The following is a 15964-nucleotide window of genomic DNA, read 5'->3' as shown; positions in this document are numbered from 1 at the left end:
GGCGCACCAGCCGGGGGCAGGCGGGCACGCTCGGCGCACCAGCTGGAGGCACGCTAGCCGGGGACACACAGGCACGCTCGGCGCACCAGCTCGCAGTGACAGTTTCAAGGGCGCTCTGCTTAACCACGGGCTATTCATACAACTAAAACAACTGTGGAATGGAACACCGCCTGTACAGGTAGTTTTATGAACAATACAGACAAAAACCTAAGATCTAATAAGTTTTTAAACCTATTTTCTTGCCATTTAGAGACTATCTAAACATTCTTTTTTCCTATCGTGTCCGTCTGTCAATTTCGTGCCTAATTCTCCAGCTGCGAAGGGCACACACTTGCACACCCGCAACACTCTTAGCCATTCAGCACTGGCCTACTCTGTACCTACTCACAGGCGAGCAGACACAAAAGCGTGCACTTGTGTTTTTTAAGCCGAGACAGGGTTTCCCGTTGTAGTTCATGCTGGCCTTGAACGTGTGGCGATCCGCGTGCATCACCATGCCTGGCCTACACTGAGCACTTTAAACTAAAGTGGCAGAAACAGCCAGCAGAACAGTCCCGGGACAATCTGAGACATTACGAGGATATGTGGCAGCTGACACTACTGAACGCTTAGCGTGCGCGAACCACGCTAACGCTGCTTCCCTCCACCTGTGCGCCGGGCCCTTAACAGCTTAACGGCTGCTCCAAGCTGGAGATGAACAGACAATCAGGGATGCTCAGAACTTGCCCAAAACGCTGAGGACAGCAGGCCTCGGACAGGAACCCCAGCAGGCAGCTCCACAAGCCCTGCCCCCACAGTGGGACTCCCCTGTCAAAACCATGGGCTCTGGGCACACAGCCACTCCACATTCTTGTCTTTCTCGGAAAGCGTCGAGGGACCTGAGGCATCACCACAGAACTCAAGGGACGTGGATAAGGCCCTGCGCTCTTGGGACACACACCTCTCCAGATCAACGGGGCCAAGGGCAGCAGTTCTTTTCCACATTATTAAAAGTAAAGACTAATCACAGTTTAGTTACATAGATCTGCCTAACAACCCAGTAAATTATGTTTTCATTATTATTATTTTTTATTTTAGAGAAGGGTCTACAGGGTGTTCAGGGTCTCACTATTAGATCAGACTCATAGTGATCTGCCTGTTTACAGCCTCCCAAGAGCTGGGATTACAGGCGTGTGTCACCACGCCCAGTCTCAATTGCCATCTGTGTGCCCCAAGGGTGGGGCTGGCATGGCAGGTCCGGAGTTCAAACCCCTGACCCCTGCGCCTGCTTGCAGGTGCTTTAATCCACTGAGCTATTTGGCCGGCCCTCATTAATTTTTTAAGTGAGAAAATAATAGGTGTTGACAAAGGAGGTACACAGAATTATTTTTTCTGGGGAAAGTGATTTCCAATCACTTTCATACAAGGAACTGAGTAATACTTTATTTGGTAGTAAGAATAAATAACCTTTCAAAGAGTGAGCTTTTATCAATGAAAGCATGTATCCTAACTATCTTTTCTAAAAATGAAGAAAAGCTGTTTATGTTTTTCTTTTTTTTTTTTTTTTTACATAGGGTCATGCTATGTAGTGCAAGCTGGCCTTGAACTCCATTATGTAGCCCAGGCTGGCCTTGAACTCAGGCAATCCTCCTGCCTCAGCCTCCGAGTACTGGGGCTACAGATGTGCGCCACCACGCCCAGCTCTGGCTGGCCTTGAACTCCTCGCTGGAAGCAATCCTCCCTCCTCAGCCTCCTGAGTGGCTGGCACTACAGGCGTGTGATGCCAACCCAGCTCCGGGGGAGCAGATTTAGTGGGTGGAGAGTGAGACCCCTGGGAAGTGTCTCACGGGACTACGGACGCGTTAGGTACATGCGTCAACTACCAGAGGCAGGATAATGGGCTCCTAGAGCCGTTATGTCCCAAACCTCAGGACCTGTGGATAGTGCATGTGATACAACACAAGACAATGGATCTGGGAAAAGGGTTTGGGGGCTAAGCAACAGACTTGAGAATGGCCAGCCTTCCTGGATTATGTGCCGGGCCTGAAACCACAAGACTGCTATAACGTGGAAGAGGCAGGCAGACATGAGTCACAGAGACATAACAGTCACAGAGGCCCACGGTCTGACGGCAGGACGCCCCTCGCCCTTTTGACTGAGGCTGAGAGCTGCAGACCAAGTGACACAGGGGTCCTCCTAGCTCCGCAAGGCAAGGAGGAGAGCCAAGCGCCCTGCAGCCTGGGAAAGAAGGCAGGCAGGCCCAAGTCCTGACTGACCCTGCAAGACCTGCTAGGTCGCAGCTGCAGACCTGCAAGCTACCAAACTGGGGCTGTGCTCACCGCGCGTCTGTGCACGTCACATGAGGGGCAGAGTACGAGAGACAGAGGTCCTGCCCTGGAGCCTCACAGTTGAAAGGTATTCAGGAAGTTACTGCCAGACACTGTCGTCTTACGTATAAATAAGGAAACGGATGCCTAGTTACGTAAGTTACACAGCGATTTACAACTCAAACTTGCACATTTTAAGTGCAGACCTTGGAACTGTGTTTTAGTTTAGCTCTCTGTAAGGGCCTATGCAAGGTATGCAGAGCTGCAAAAGTGTGAGAAATGATCAGACGAAGAATGCGCTCTAATCTGGGCCATAAACAGAGTAACTGGGCTTCTTGCTGTATGCTGTCTTTTTTTTTTTTTTTTTTGCAGTACCAGGGATTGAACTCAGGACCCTGTGCTTGCCAGGCAAGCGCTTATTCTACTGAACCATCTCCCCAGCCCTCTATGCTGCTGCTTCATACTGAAAAATCTCACTGTCACTATGGTGGGCCAAATACTGGCCACATGCGGTGGCCATGTGTGAGGCTCACACACACCTCTAGGCCCTACGTATACATCGCATGAATGGCTTTGCAAGTGCTCCCTGGTTAGGAGTTCTGGAAACGGGGATGACGTGGAGTTCGGGGCTCTGTGCTAAAGAATCATGAGGGCCCTAAAGAGCAGGAGGCAGACAAAAGCACAAGCGGGGCGAGGAGGGAATGGGGTACAGCGACCTGGCTGGGCAGCACTGTGAGGACGGCAGAAGCAGCGCTGGGCCTGGGAAGGAGCCTGGCCGCCAGGAATAGAGAAAGCCAGGAGCCGATCCTAGTGCCTCTGGAAGGAGCCAGCCCGGAGACTCCCTGACTTCAGCCCAGTGGGTTTCTGAGAGCCAGCACTACAGAGGAACCCGCACTGGTGTGCACCACTAAGGAACAGGAAACTCATACAGTAGTGTTCTAGGAAAGTAGATCTGCAGGTTCATTAAAACCACATACTACCGTATTCTTTGTACTTCAGTTTTCAGTTTTAGCTTTGACAAAGTAATTCTTGCTTCTCTAGTTTTCTCTATCTAGCCCTGGCAGCATACTGGGCAAATTTCTAACATGCTCCTCTAAGAGAATCAGATATATGAATGCAAAACGTCGAAAGAATACTTACCTACTTAATTTTTTCAGAATATGTTGTAGGACATTAAATAAACTTGAAACCCTGTTAAACAGAAGAAATAAGCACAATATTAAACTAAAAACTATCACTCTCACAGTTCAGGATCTCAGCAAGAGAAGCACCCTCACAACAAGCAAAGCGGTGGAGGAACAGCAGACAACACGGCAGAAAGGACGCGCCGTGCGAGGGGAGAAGCCAGCGGTGGGGACAGACGCGAGGGAGGCGAGGAGCTCTAGGTGCTGCTTTCGTCCCCCTTCTAGACCTAGACTTATTCCCTTTGTTATTTCTCATTTTAACAATAATTTTCATGGCGAGAACTGAGGCAGGCCCTGAGCAGGGTACGGCAGAGCTGCTCTACCACCTGGCTAAAGACAAGTGACCTCCCCAGGGCAGCAGCTCCGGGGAGCAGCCCTGAGCATGCGTGCGAAGCAGAGGGGACCTCTGAGCCCCGGCTGCAGGGCGAGTCCGTGGCTGCGGGTGAGCCCGCCGCAGAGCCAAGTTCAGACTGTCGCTCACCCCAGCAGCACACCGAGCCCTCTGACTCCCAGGCCTGCTCTGCTCAGCCGTCTGCCCTGGGCCAGGACCCTAAAATCTCGCATCTTCCTACGTGTTTCATGAGGAGCTGCGAGACGAGTGAGACAATATCCATAAATCACGTTTCCTCGCATTAGAGAACTAGGAGCTGACCCACAAGGACACCGAGGTAATGCTGCCCAGGCCATGCGCCGAGCCCCAGGCGCTCCGACCCTACCTGCCCTGCGCAGGCGCGCAGAGTGGTGCCCGCGCCCTGCAACGCGCCAGCTGCCCTCCAGCCCCAGCTCCTCGGGCTAAGCAGGGAGGTGGGCGAGATTAGCAGTGTGGCCAATTTGGAAATGGGGACAAGCGATACGGAGGATTCGCAGTCAGGTTGGGGAAGCCCTGATGGGTGAGGCCATCCATCAAAAGCACTAAAAGTAAATTATTTAAACTTAACCAGTATTTTGACAGAGAGGAAAACTGGTGATTACATTAACAGGTTTTCCCAGTTCCCACCACAAAGCGAACTTTCTTACTTGGGTGCGGAAAGCTTTTCCTTTAATTCTTCAGAAGTAATTTCCTCTAGCAGAAAGAGTTTTGAACTGAATGCATCAATATGTCCTGGAATAAGACCGAACAGTTAGAAAAAAGCAGTCAGAGTATTTAACAGACAGAACAAAGCCCCGCCGCCCGCCTCCTTCCAGGTGCTTCTCCCACGACTCCAACACCACCAAGGAACGCTCCGCTCCAAGACAAGCTACAGTACGCCTCCGAGCAAAGGTGCATCTTATAATAACTCAAATCACAAAAGAAATACAGAGTCATTCTAAATTATTTTCTGAATGTAGAGAATTCGTACATGTCCACACACAGAGAACGTCTCATCGTACAGTTTAAGAAACACAGCTATTTAGTAGTAGTGTTTGCAATTTTTAGAAGTGCTGCAGTTTGGGGGGCTGATTTCTTTTTCTTTTATTACGGTCATGGGGATTAAACTCAGGACCCTGCTCGTGCTGGGAGAGTACTCTGCCTCAGGGCTACACACTCAGATTCCTGAAAGTTGTTTTCTTTTTCTTTTTAAGGGAAATACGTATTTGTCATCAAATAAGCTGTTAAAAACCAAACTTATAGACCAGACATGCTCAATACCTAAGACGCGTGGTTCTTAAAATAAAAATGAGAGGGCCATGAATTCAGCTCAGTGGGCCTGGCCAGGGTGAGGTCCTGAGTTTGATTTCCTGCTCTCCCAAATTAGGTTATAAACATGGCTTACTTTTAATTTAAGCGTACAGTAAGATTTGAAGTGTCTGTTCCAAGTCTTATTTTCTTATAAGTATATGTAGGATATAGAATTTTAAAAAACAAACACACTATCATGAGGCTATCTCTACTTTCAAATGTAACGTGCAGGTCTGAAACAAAACACAACACACTGTGTGCAGCAGTGAAGATCGAGGACAGCAGTCCTGAGGCCAGCACTCAGAACAAAGCCTGCCACGCCCCCGCACGACATCGGGCGCTGAGGAGGGCACCCATGCTATGCTGAGAGCACCACTATTGTTTTTTTAATTTTATTTATTTATTTGTGTGTGTGTGTGTGGCCAGCTCAGCCCACCAGGGGGCGGGGCTGGCTGGCATGTGGTGCTGGGGGATTGAACCGCCGTCCCTGTGCTTTGCTTAGCTTAGCTTGTTCTAAGTAGGTGCTTTAGACCACTGAGCCATCTCACCAGCCCAGCACCACTGTTTGTGGATTCATTTTTAAACTCCTAATGTAAGGTCCACAAAGCCAATTCCCTGGGAAGCTGCCATCAGTCACTCTGGGGCCCGCAAAAATGTACACCATTTAGCCCCTCATTTTCATACCCAGCCCGCCTGAATTTCATCTGCACTTCGCTCAGGGAATTTAATTAGGCGCACTTTTACCGATGCCTCCTTCTAAGATGACAAGCCCGTTTGTTCCCACAACCACTCGCTCTTTCTGCCAGGGTTAATTCCACCTCCGCAGCGCTAACACTCATCACACAAGGACACTCCTAATAAAAGATGTACTTTAATAGCTTAATAACTATAAAAAGGTATCAAGTACAGAGCATTTTTAGATGCTTACTAAATAAGCCTTTGAGGAAACAGACTATCAGCCCTCACTTTTGCAAAGAAATTCAATGAAAAAGTTCACTGTAGCACCTACCAAATACGGTCTGTTGGACCAGTAATGGAGACCAGCGCACTAACTGCTACGAGCGCCTTCCCTCCTCCAGGAGATTACAGCTCTCAACCCTGCAGCCACGCTACCTGCGGCCACCAAGCGGGTTGTCCCTACTCCTGAGACAGTCATCTCCTTAGCCTGCGCGGCAGCCTCAGGACGCTCTGGGCAGAATAAGCTTCGTGGCCACTGCCCCCAGCCACACGCAGTCTTTATGTTACAGAGTGGTGTACAAGTGTTTTCCATGTGTCCAAGGTGCAAAGGAGTACACTATATAGTACAAATCAAGCCTTTAACTGAGAGAGGGAGGAGAAAGAGAAGGGGAGAGAAGGGGAGGGGAGGGAGGGAGACAGAGACAAGACAGAGACACAGAGAGAGAGACAGACAGAGAGACACAGACAGAGAGACACCCGGTTTTACAAAAGTACTGCTAGGGATGTAGCTCAGTGGCACAGTGCTTGCCTACCATGCACAAGGCTCTGAGTTCAATTCTCAGAGCACAAACACACATGAACGTATGGATTGAAACCATGCTGGCACATTCAATGATCAATGGGAAAATTTACAATTAATCTACTACCTTGACATTTTTGTCAAACCATTATACATTTTCCATTAGTTATATATACTTAGAGGGAAATGAAAACATAGTAAAATGTTTATTTAGTACCCCAGCGGTGTACTCAACCTTTTGCCTTGCCTGCATGAAAAAGGACTGTCCTGGGCCACCTACAGAGTGTGACACACACAGCTGACAGGGCGTTCTCTTCCCCCCTCCCTCCCTCTGTAGGGTCTCACTCTATAGTCCAGGCTGACCCTGCATTTGGGGTCCCCCTGCCTCTCCCTCCCGAGTGCGGGGATCTCAGGCATGTACCACCACGGCCAGCTCATTTTCTAACGTTTTAACTGATGATGAAACAGCACAAGCCCAAGCCTAAAGATCAGCCGGAGATACTCACACATGGGCTTGGTAGCGGCAAGCGCCTGGCTCCTCAGGCACGGCCATGCGTGGGCGTTCGCTGCTCTTTACTCACACGGTGCACGGGTGCATGTGTGGAGGGGCAGGGTGGTGCAGGGGACAGAGCTGGCACTGCGCGGCACCCTCCCCTCCACAGCCACCCGCCGTCCTGCGCACACAGCAGACACTACTGGAGATCCCACAGCGCCGTGAGAAGCTGCAAGGCTGTCACAGCTGCTCAGGGTCCTCGCTGCTGCCAGCTGCTGCTAAAGCACGAAAGCCGCAGAGAACAGACGCCTGCCCTAGGGAGAGGGGCCGGAACAGGGTCTCCGGCCACCGCTCGCTCGGGGCTCACTACAGGAAGCCGGGGCCCTCTCCCCCACAGCGGGCTGCTGTGCAACATTCTGCCGCTGACTCCTGACGCCAGCGAGCTTGGTTCGGAGTTCACGCTGAGCAGTATTATTTCTTGCTTCTTGGCTTTACACTAATTCACGTTGGCCATGCCCTCCTCTGATGCTCTCTGATAAGCTATCACATGGCTATCACTGAAGACAGGAGGCAACCGGCTGCACACGGGGCAGAGCTCAATGCTCCGAGGAGCTGCAGGGAAGGCTCTCCACAGATTTACTTGCTGCGTTGGTCTCTGAGACAGGGTCTCACTGTGTAGCCAGGCTGGTCTCGAACTTGCAGCGATCCTCCTGCCTCAGCCTCCTGAGTGCTGGGATTACCATGCCTGGTCTCACTGTTAATGTTCAGTCAAAACTGAAATTTATGCAAAGTGCGGCCTGCCTGTATGGCAACTACATGGAATACACACGGAATTAGAGACACAGGGGAAAGGCAGAGAGTGGTGGGACATCAGAAATTTTCTAAAAGAAAGGAATTTTAAGGTTTTTGTAGGGCAGGATTATGGATTATAATGGGATTATATGCTGTAATCAGGGCAAAGAGGGGAACCTGTTTATAGCACAGCAAAGCAAATAAAAGAAAAGCAAGTGCGGCTCCCCGAGCTGACACAGGCTGTGAGCTGCGCAGGTCCCTGGAGGAGAGGCGCCAGCACCACGCAAGGGCGCAGCACGCAGTCCACAGGGGACACAGCAGGGGCACTGCGCCCTCCGCCCAGGCCTGCTGGGTCAGGGCCTGTAATGTGCACTAACAAGCCTGCGGCGATTTTCTTACTATCATGTTAGAAACTAAATTAAACAGGACTGCAGATGCTTTTAAAACACGGCTTGGAGATGCACTCCCAGGGCACAAGCACAGCCTGGTGGCCACCGCGCACAGCACCCAGGCCCAGTCCTTAGCACCGAACCAAAGCCACAGAAGCAAGCCGGCTGCGCCCGGCGTACACGCCCACAGAAGCAGAGCGCCGGAAGCCACGGCTGTGCCGCACAAGCACAGCGCATGCGTCGCCAGGCGGCCGCCTCCCCGGCCAGGCATCGCGAGGCCAAGGGCAACGTGCCGGCCACCTGGTATTTTTCAAATTCGAACGCTGTTTATTCTGGCCACACCACACAGATGGCTGCAGCGTGGGCAGACTCGCCGAGGCGCAGGAGCACACAGCAGCGGCTGCTCTGAGCTCGCGGGAGCTCCTCCGCAGGTGCAGCCGGCCAGCGGCGCCCGCCCGTGACCCCAGCGCTCGGGAGGCCGGGGCGGGGCGGAGGGTCGGTGTGCATTCAGCCTGGGCTACACCGTGAGCTCAAGGCCAGCCTGAACTGCACAGCGAGACCGTGCCTCAGAAGGTCCGAAAAATAAAAATGCGAACGTGTGAAGGCTCAGGGTCCAATCCGCAGTCCCCTGCCCAAGTACTCAGTACATAATCTGCAGAGTGGATGGCGGCTTCATGTGTTAGACTGTGCACTAAAACTAGGCTTCCAGCACCTGTCTGACTTTTAGAACAGCTGATGAGCTTCTGCTGGGTCCTTTCCTAAAGGAGGCGCAGCTTGCCAGCCACTTTCAGGAAGGCTTCGGAGGACAGTGAAATCCCGGTTACTGGAGAGATGGCTCAGCGGAATAAGCGCTTCCCTGGCAAGCACAGGGTCTGAGTTCAACCCCCGGTTCCGCAAAAAAAAAAAAAAGCCTGCGGCAGCGCTGCATGTCAAAAGGCGGGTTCAGCCCCACCAGGAAGTGCATTTCGCCACTTGCTTTCTGGGCTGAGCAGAGACAGCAATTATCCCATCAACACTCTCATGACAGAGAGCGACCCAGACGGCAGCGCAACTTCAAGGGAGTACTCTGGAGTAGGCAAGAAGGACAGGCAGGAATCGAGGGACACACAGAGAACAGCAACAGAGCAGAAACTGCAAGTAACATGCAATGAAAGAAGCAACAGGAGAGACGAAGGAGCGAAAAGGCCTGGGGTGCCGGGGTGAGGCCGGAGCGGCACAGCTGGGCGCCGGCAGGGGCGCAGGCCAGCGCTGAGCGGTGCGGGGGAGGCCTCCCCGCCAACGAGCTGGCCCAGGCCGACGCAAACCCTCGCCTGATTCTTTCCCTTCCAAAACATCAAAATAAAAGCCAACAAAATGCTTTGAGATAATACTTAAGATTTTAAGACAATGTTGTAGTTTTAACAAAATTTTAAAGCACACGCGTAGGTCAATGACACAGATTTAGTAACAGCACTTTTCAACACAGGAAGCACACCTGTGTTAACTGCACTGCTGAGCACAGCACTTGTGAAACAGAACATTGCGTTAGCACCGGTGTGCAGCTGAAGAGCAACGGGACGCAGGAACAGTGAGGCTCTGACACCATGAGCGCCATCTGGCCACTTAATTCTCAAGCAGGATGAGGTCTAGCAGGAAGCACACCCAAACCAAAAAGGACAGAAGGCGGGGCTTGCCACTGGACTTAGGCAGCTTTCTGGGGAGTTAAAGAGGAGCGCAGAGGCTCCCGCTGAACTCACCGACATAAAAGGAGCAGTTAGAGTGCAGCAAGCTCTCAGTCCACAGGCGACAGAGTTCACTTTCCGTCAAAGCTTCCACTCCATAACAGGCCTGATACTCCACTTTTGGCAGTATGTAAACCGGAAATTGCTGCGGTGCAAGATTAGAGTGTTCAGAGCTCCGTGAATTTACTAGCGATAGCAAATGCGTTTGCCTACGTAGCTTCGCAGCCTTCAAAATGCTCTCAGGTAACCTCATCTCATCCTTTCTTATAGAGTAGGCTTCAGACACGGTACACTTATCCCGATGGATACGGGAACCCTGGGCACACTGGCACAAGAAGTGGGGCCTGCGGAGACCCCCAGCACCACCCGGGCCCAGGCAAGGCAGCATCCCATCCACGCGGGCACCCACTTACTCCCACTGAGCACCCGATGGACACGGATTCCTTGGAACACCATCCCGTAAGACTGTTCAAAAGTTCAAAGCTAGACACTGCAAGCAAAGGCCTGACGTATACTGGTGACTCTCAAGAAGATAAAAACACTAAGCAAGTTTTGCCCCCTTTTAGCTTTACTCATCTGTCTCAGGCTCAGATATGCCAACCAGCTGGTTCTCATTCTATGAATGAATGAGCATCACCTGCCTCCTGCCATCTGTGGGGGAGCCATCCTGCTGGTGTGAAAGGCTTTTCTCCGCACGCGTAGTGGCACCTGGCAAAGTGTTTGCTCTTCATGGCCTGGACGTTAGTGTAAGCAGAGCGCCCATACCTAGCCTAAAGGAGAGTACGTAAACAGACATACATATGTATGAAATGACGCTAGCTGTAGTCACTGTGCTCGCGTTACCCCACGTCTGTCAAAGGATATTCTACGCTCCTCTTTGTTTTGGCAGTGCTGAGGATGGAGCCCTGGGCCTGTGCACAGCAGGAGGTGCTGCACCACTGGGCTAGACTCCTGGCACAGAAACTCTGCTCTTAGTAGGCCGCCGGCGACTGAACTCAGGACCCTGCGCTTGCCCGGCAGGCGCTTATTCTGCTGAGCTGTCTCCCCGGCCCCTAGTTAGTACATCTGAAACCACACTGAGACGCTGACATGCGCAGACTGAGCTGGGAATGTCCGTCAGGGCCTCCGAGCTCCTGATTCTCAGGAGGGGCTGCCTTGGCGGCTCTGGCATGATGATTGATGACAGTAGCTGGGAATGAGCCGGGGACGCCTCTGCGATCCACACGGGATGCATGGTGCACTATGGGTGGGCCCGGCCTCCTTGTGGCACTGAGCACCAAGCGCCTGGCTGTCCTGCAGCACTGTGGGGAAGGCAGGGGTGGGGACCGTGGCAGACCCCAGTGGAGCAGTGGCTGCCCCAGGTACCCCGCGGGGGAAGCAAGGCCAGAAGGGGCCTTCATAGCTGAGAAAGCTGGAAGCTGTGACTAGGATGATTTTATATTAAAAATCGTTTCACTGTGATTTTCCAGACAATGGTAATATGTGTGGGAGTTAGTCTCCTAACTGTACAGCAAAGAGGAGCTAAGGAACAGAAGGACTAGAGTGTGAAGAAAGTTTTTTCCTGGTTATCTACTGTAGAACTGGGGAAAAAAATGACCAAAGTACTTCCTGGATCAGGAATGAATAATGAGTTAAGTCTCACTTTTACCTTAAAATGTATACTGTTTCTGAAAATGTGTACACTAAAAGCTAAGTGCTTTGGGGGTCGGCCACATAGCTCAGCGGACTAAAGTGCCTGCTTAGCAGGAGCAGGGACTGGGGTGACCCCCAGCGTGCACTGCTGGCCCCACCCCTGGTGGTGGTGTGAGCCTGTGTCCCAGCTTGGGAGGCTGAAAACAGGAGGATCACTACGAGTCCCATCTACATAGTGAGACCCTGTAGATCCTGTACTAAATACATTTAAAAAAAAAAAAAAGAGGAAAAAAAGCGAAGTGCTTTGGGGATTTTCTTTGCTACTATCACACGGTCCTATATCCAGGTTTAATGTCTGTACGGGCGCCACTGCCACCTCCAGGAAGCCATGGGAAATAACACCCTGAATACTCAATCTTCCCTCAGGACTGTAATTTTTTTTCTTTTTTGTGGCTGCTCAGCCCACCCTGGGGGCGGGGCTGGCGCAGCATGTGGTCCCTGTGCGTTGCCTAAGCTTGCCGAAGCAGACACTGGAGCACTGGGCTATCTGGCCCACCCAGTACTTCAAAATTGAAGTGAAACTTTACCATTTTTTTCTTCAGTATTAGGGACTGAACCTAGGACCCTCACACTGAGCTAAATCCCCAGGCCTTTAGAAGCAATTTTTTTTTTGAAACAAGGTCTTGCTGAATCACTAAGGTAGGTGCTCAGGCTGGGCTGGAGCTTGCCGTCCTCCTGCCTCAGCCTCCCGAGTGCTGGGATCACAGGCAAGCACCACCACGACAGCTAAGGTTTTCATACGATAAAAATTAAATTCAGTACTTCATTCTCCCTGATAGAAGGCTCCTCTTCTCTCCAAGCAAAACCTTTTCCTGATTTTGCCTTTCAGTTTTTCCCATAAACTCCTCAGAACCTGACACCCATTCCTGCTTGGACACTTCAGTTCCTCACCATCCCCCAAACGGCCCTTCTGCTGCCTTCCTAGCACTTAGCAGCTCCAAAATCCGTCTTCCTACCCAGAGGAGCCGATATAAACTTTAAATGACTGCATCTGAATTTTAGAGCACAGCACTCAGAGTGTAGCTAGCTGTGACAGACAGTAACAGGAAATAAGAAAAAGTCACGTTGTCTAGATTTCTTAACTACACGTAAGTTCCATAATTTCAGTAAATTCCAGCATTATCTGCGGCCCAAATTAGCCTCTTCATTTATTTCACTACAGCACTTGAAAGCAGCCGTGTTCGAATCCTCCTCCGAGAGGCAGCTCTCAACGAGCAGAGTTCTGCTGAGGACGCGGGAGCCGACGGCTCCACTGCACTGAAGAGTCACGGGAGAGCGTCCTTGAATATCCTAGCTTATTTACTGATTCACGGGACGGGGTCCTCACTGTGCAGTTCAGGCTGGTCTCAAACTTACTGTAGCCCAGGCTGGCCTCAACTTGGGGTGATTCTCCTGCCTCAGCCTCCCGAGTGCTGAGACCAGGTGTGTGCCACCACGCCTGGCATGTCTAAATATTTTAAAGTTTCATCTAGGCTGGTTTTAGGGAGGAAAGATGAATGAGAACGCACTCTTCCCTCTGTGCTAAGCACCTGAGCCTCTCAGAAGCTCCCCTCCCTCACACCGGCCCTCGCTCCTCCTCGCAGTCTAATCCTTCGTGCTTGCTCAGAGCTCTTTGAGCTGCCATGGTACAGAACAGTGGACAGACTGCAAGCGGCGCGGAGCCCACTACAGACAGGCTATGCGCTCGAAGCAGCCCCTAGCGATAGCTGCAGCGGGGGGCATTCACTGGAAAGTTTTAAATTTTCCACAGGATTTCTATGTAGACAGTCTCTTAGGCTTCCCTACTTTGACATGTTTTTGGGATGAAAAACGAATACTGTCCTACTGGGTTACATCGTGACATTCACAAATTGCGCTTTATCTTTTTGAGACAGGGTTTCGCTCTGTGGTTCAGGTTAGTCTTGAACTCCTATACAGCCTGGCCTGGCCGTGCACTCAGTGATCCTCCTACATCGGCCTCCCGAGTGGTGAGATTACAGATGTGTTCCCCCATACCTGGCTAACAAATCTCACTTTGGTCAAGGAAATGGCAATGTCCTTATCAAATTATCTTGTTCAAAATTAAATCAGGATCCAAATCAAGAGGGATCAAAGATCTAAATCTTCAAGAGTCATAATCCGCTAGGAGATCAAGTAGGTACACTTTCTGAAGACAAAGGCAGAGGCAAGGACTTTCTGATCAGAACCCCCGTGGCACAAGAACTAGTACCAAGGACCAGCAAATGGAATCACACCAAATCCAAAAGCTCCTGTACAGCCAAGGACACAAGGAGCAGAGTGAAGCAACAACCCGCAGGGTGGGGGGTTAGGCTGCCCAGGCGCCGACACACAGAGCCCATGCGGCGCCCACAAAAAGCGCTCCCCAGAGTGAAGGACCCGCTGACAGGCAGCCCGCGGACATGGAGAGATGCCGCTCAGAACGAGTGGCGGGAGTTGTAGGGAAAGTTCCGCATCTCTATCAGAGAACTGCAGCTACAACAGCACTGAGAGTCCATCTGACTTCTGAAAAAATGGCTACCATCAAGCAATCAAATAACAAAAGCCGGCAAGGTCCTGGGAAAAGAAAATTTACCTAAGCTATTTTTCCCCTCACTGTCCCAGGAATCAAGCTCAGGGCTGCCGAGCTGCAGCCCCGCCCAGCTCTTCTCCAGGACTCTGGCCACAGACGGTCACTGGCCACAGACGGCCGGTCCAAGCCCCACAGACAGGTGCCAGCCCACCAGGGCTCTCAAGGACACTGCAGCTCGAGGCACGAGTGCTGCAGAGCCACCACCGCGGGACCACGGGCTGAAAGAGAGGCACGCGGAGGAATGGGCCCGCTCGGTAAGAAATAAAGAGGTGAGCTCCCCGGTGGGGCACTACACAGCAAGACCCCGCCTCCAAAAAGGACACAAGAGAAGCAGGAGGAGGCAGGTCAGAGGCTGGTTTACTGAACTCTAGCAAATGGTTGGAGGTGGCTGTTAACGCCAGTAAACGAAACGGCAAGAATCACAGAAACGAAGCCTGGCAAATGCAGGCCACACTGTACGTGTTCCGAACGCTCGTGCTTACGGCTCTGAAGTCTATCACAGTCAGACACAAGCGAGGCACGCAAAAGGGACGGAGTGAAATCTGGTACAGAGAACGCTGGCACACCTCCCAGGAGACCAAGCCACTCACTAGCACGCGTGGGCCCCGTGGCCGGCTCCCAGCCTACATACACAGCACTCCTGTGTACGTTTACTTCAAAGCATTTGGCCTCTAGAATTTCAAGTTTGAATTAACAATGGAAAATAAATTCTTAGAAGTGGGATTTTAATAATTAAACGTTAAGTTTTAGTCAGTATTCTTTCTACTTAACAAAGGCTAAAAATATTACCAAGCAAAAGCTCCCCTGAGCCCAGGAGCCCGGCAGCCACGGCGTACATCCTGGACGTGGGCCAGCGTGGAGCTCCTGGCAGCGCCAGCTCCTCAGGCTGCTGCAGGGAACAATTTGCTAAGCGCAGCATTTCTTTCCCTTCTCTTTGCAGCTATTCTGTTTTGGTCTTTCTGAGATAGGGTCTTGCTATGCAGTTCAGCCTGGCCTTGAGCTCATGTTGTAGCCCAGGCTGCTCTAGAACTTGCAACGACCCTCCTGCCTCAGCCTCCCGAGTGCTGGGATCACAGGTGCACGCCACCACACCCAGCTGCACGGTCCTCAGGGAGCACTCTGTCAGGATCCGTGCTGGGCCTAGTGCTGAGCCACTCGGCCCCTGTCCCCACACACTACGAAGTGGTAAGCGATGACTCTCAGGGCAGGGCTATAAGACGTGCCCCAAGACTTACAAAAAAAGTGCACTGTGACAAATGCATACAACAAAACATTTTAAGAAAAAGCAAAGACATTTCAATACCTCTTAGAAAATTTGTTATAATACTAAAGTTTTACTTTATCAGAATTCAGCAGTCATGCATAAAAATGTAAACTCTGAAAGAAAACCTGAACTGTAAACTATATGGAAAGCTGCGGAAAGAGGCAATGACTCAGGCTGCAGCAGCCACCGTTAGGCTGAGGAAAACGCTCCCCTCACGCCCCAGGGGAGACGGGGCTACAAGAGCCAGGCTCCAGCAATCCCGTGAACACTCTGATGCCTATAAAAGCCCAGCTCTCGGGGCTCGTAATTCTGACCCAAGTCAAGAGCAGCCCCTAAGAGGGAACGTGAGGCGCTCCCGTATCACAATGCAAACTCAAGAGTCACACGGCGAATAGGATGTACGTTCAGTCTGGTCTC

The 15964-nt window shown here is 51.5% G+C and overlaps 1 protein-coding gene across 1 annotated transcript in view; it reads right to left on the bottom strand.

Moving 5' to 3' along the window:
* The window catches only part of Ice2 (interactor of little elongation complex ELL subunit 2), a 55911-nt gene that overhangs the window by 16125 nt on the left and 23822 nt on the right, over positions 1-15964 (bottom strand). The window contains exons 11-14 of the mRNA XM_004628953.2: positions 10436-10512; positions 10038-10167; positions 4508-4592; positions 3447-3497 (exon numbers count right to left, since the gene is read on the bottom strand). Coding sequence (XP_004629010.1) covers positions 3447-3497; positions 4508-4592; positions 10038-10167; positions 10436-10512 — 343 coding nt within the window. The remainder of the gene's footprint in view (positions 1-3446; positions 3498-4507; positions 4593-10037; positions 10168-10435; positions 10513-15964) is intronic.

Source organism: Octodon degus, unplaced genomic scaffold (assembly GCF_000260255.1).
Source record: "Octodon degus isolate 3935 unplaced genomic scaffold, OctDeg1.0 scaffold00026, whole genome shotgun sequence".
Taxonomy (NCBI): domain Eukaryota; kingdom Metazoa; phylum Chordata; class Mammalia; order Rodentia; family Octodontidae; genus Octodon; species Octodon degus.
Note: the sequence above shows the minus strand (reverse complement) of the source record. Positions and strands in the feature narration are given on the sequence as shown.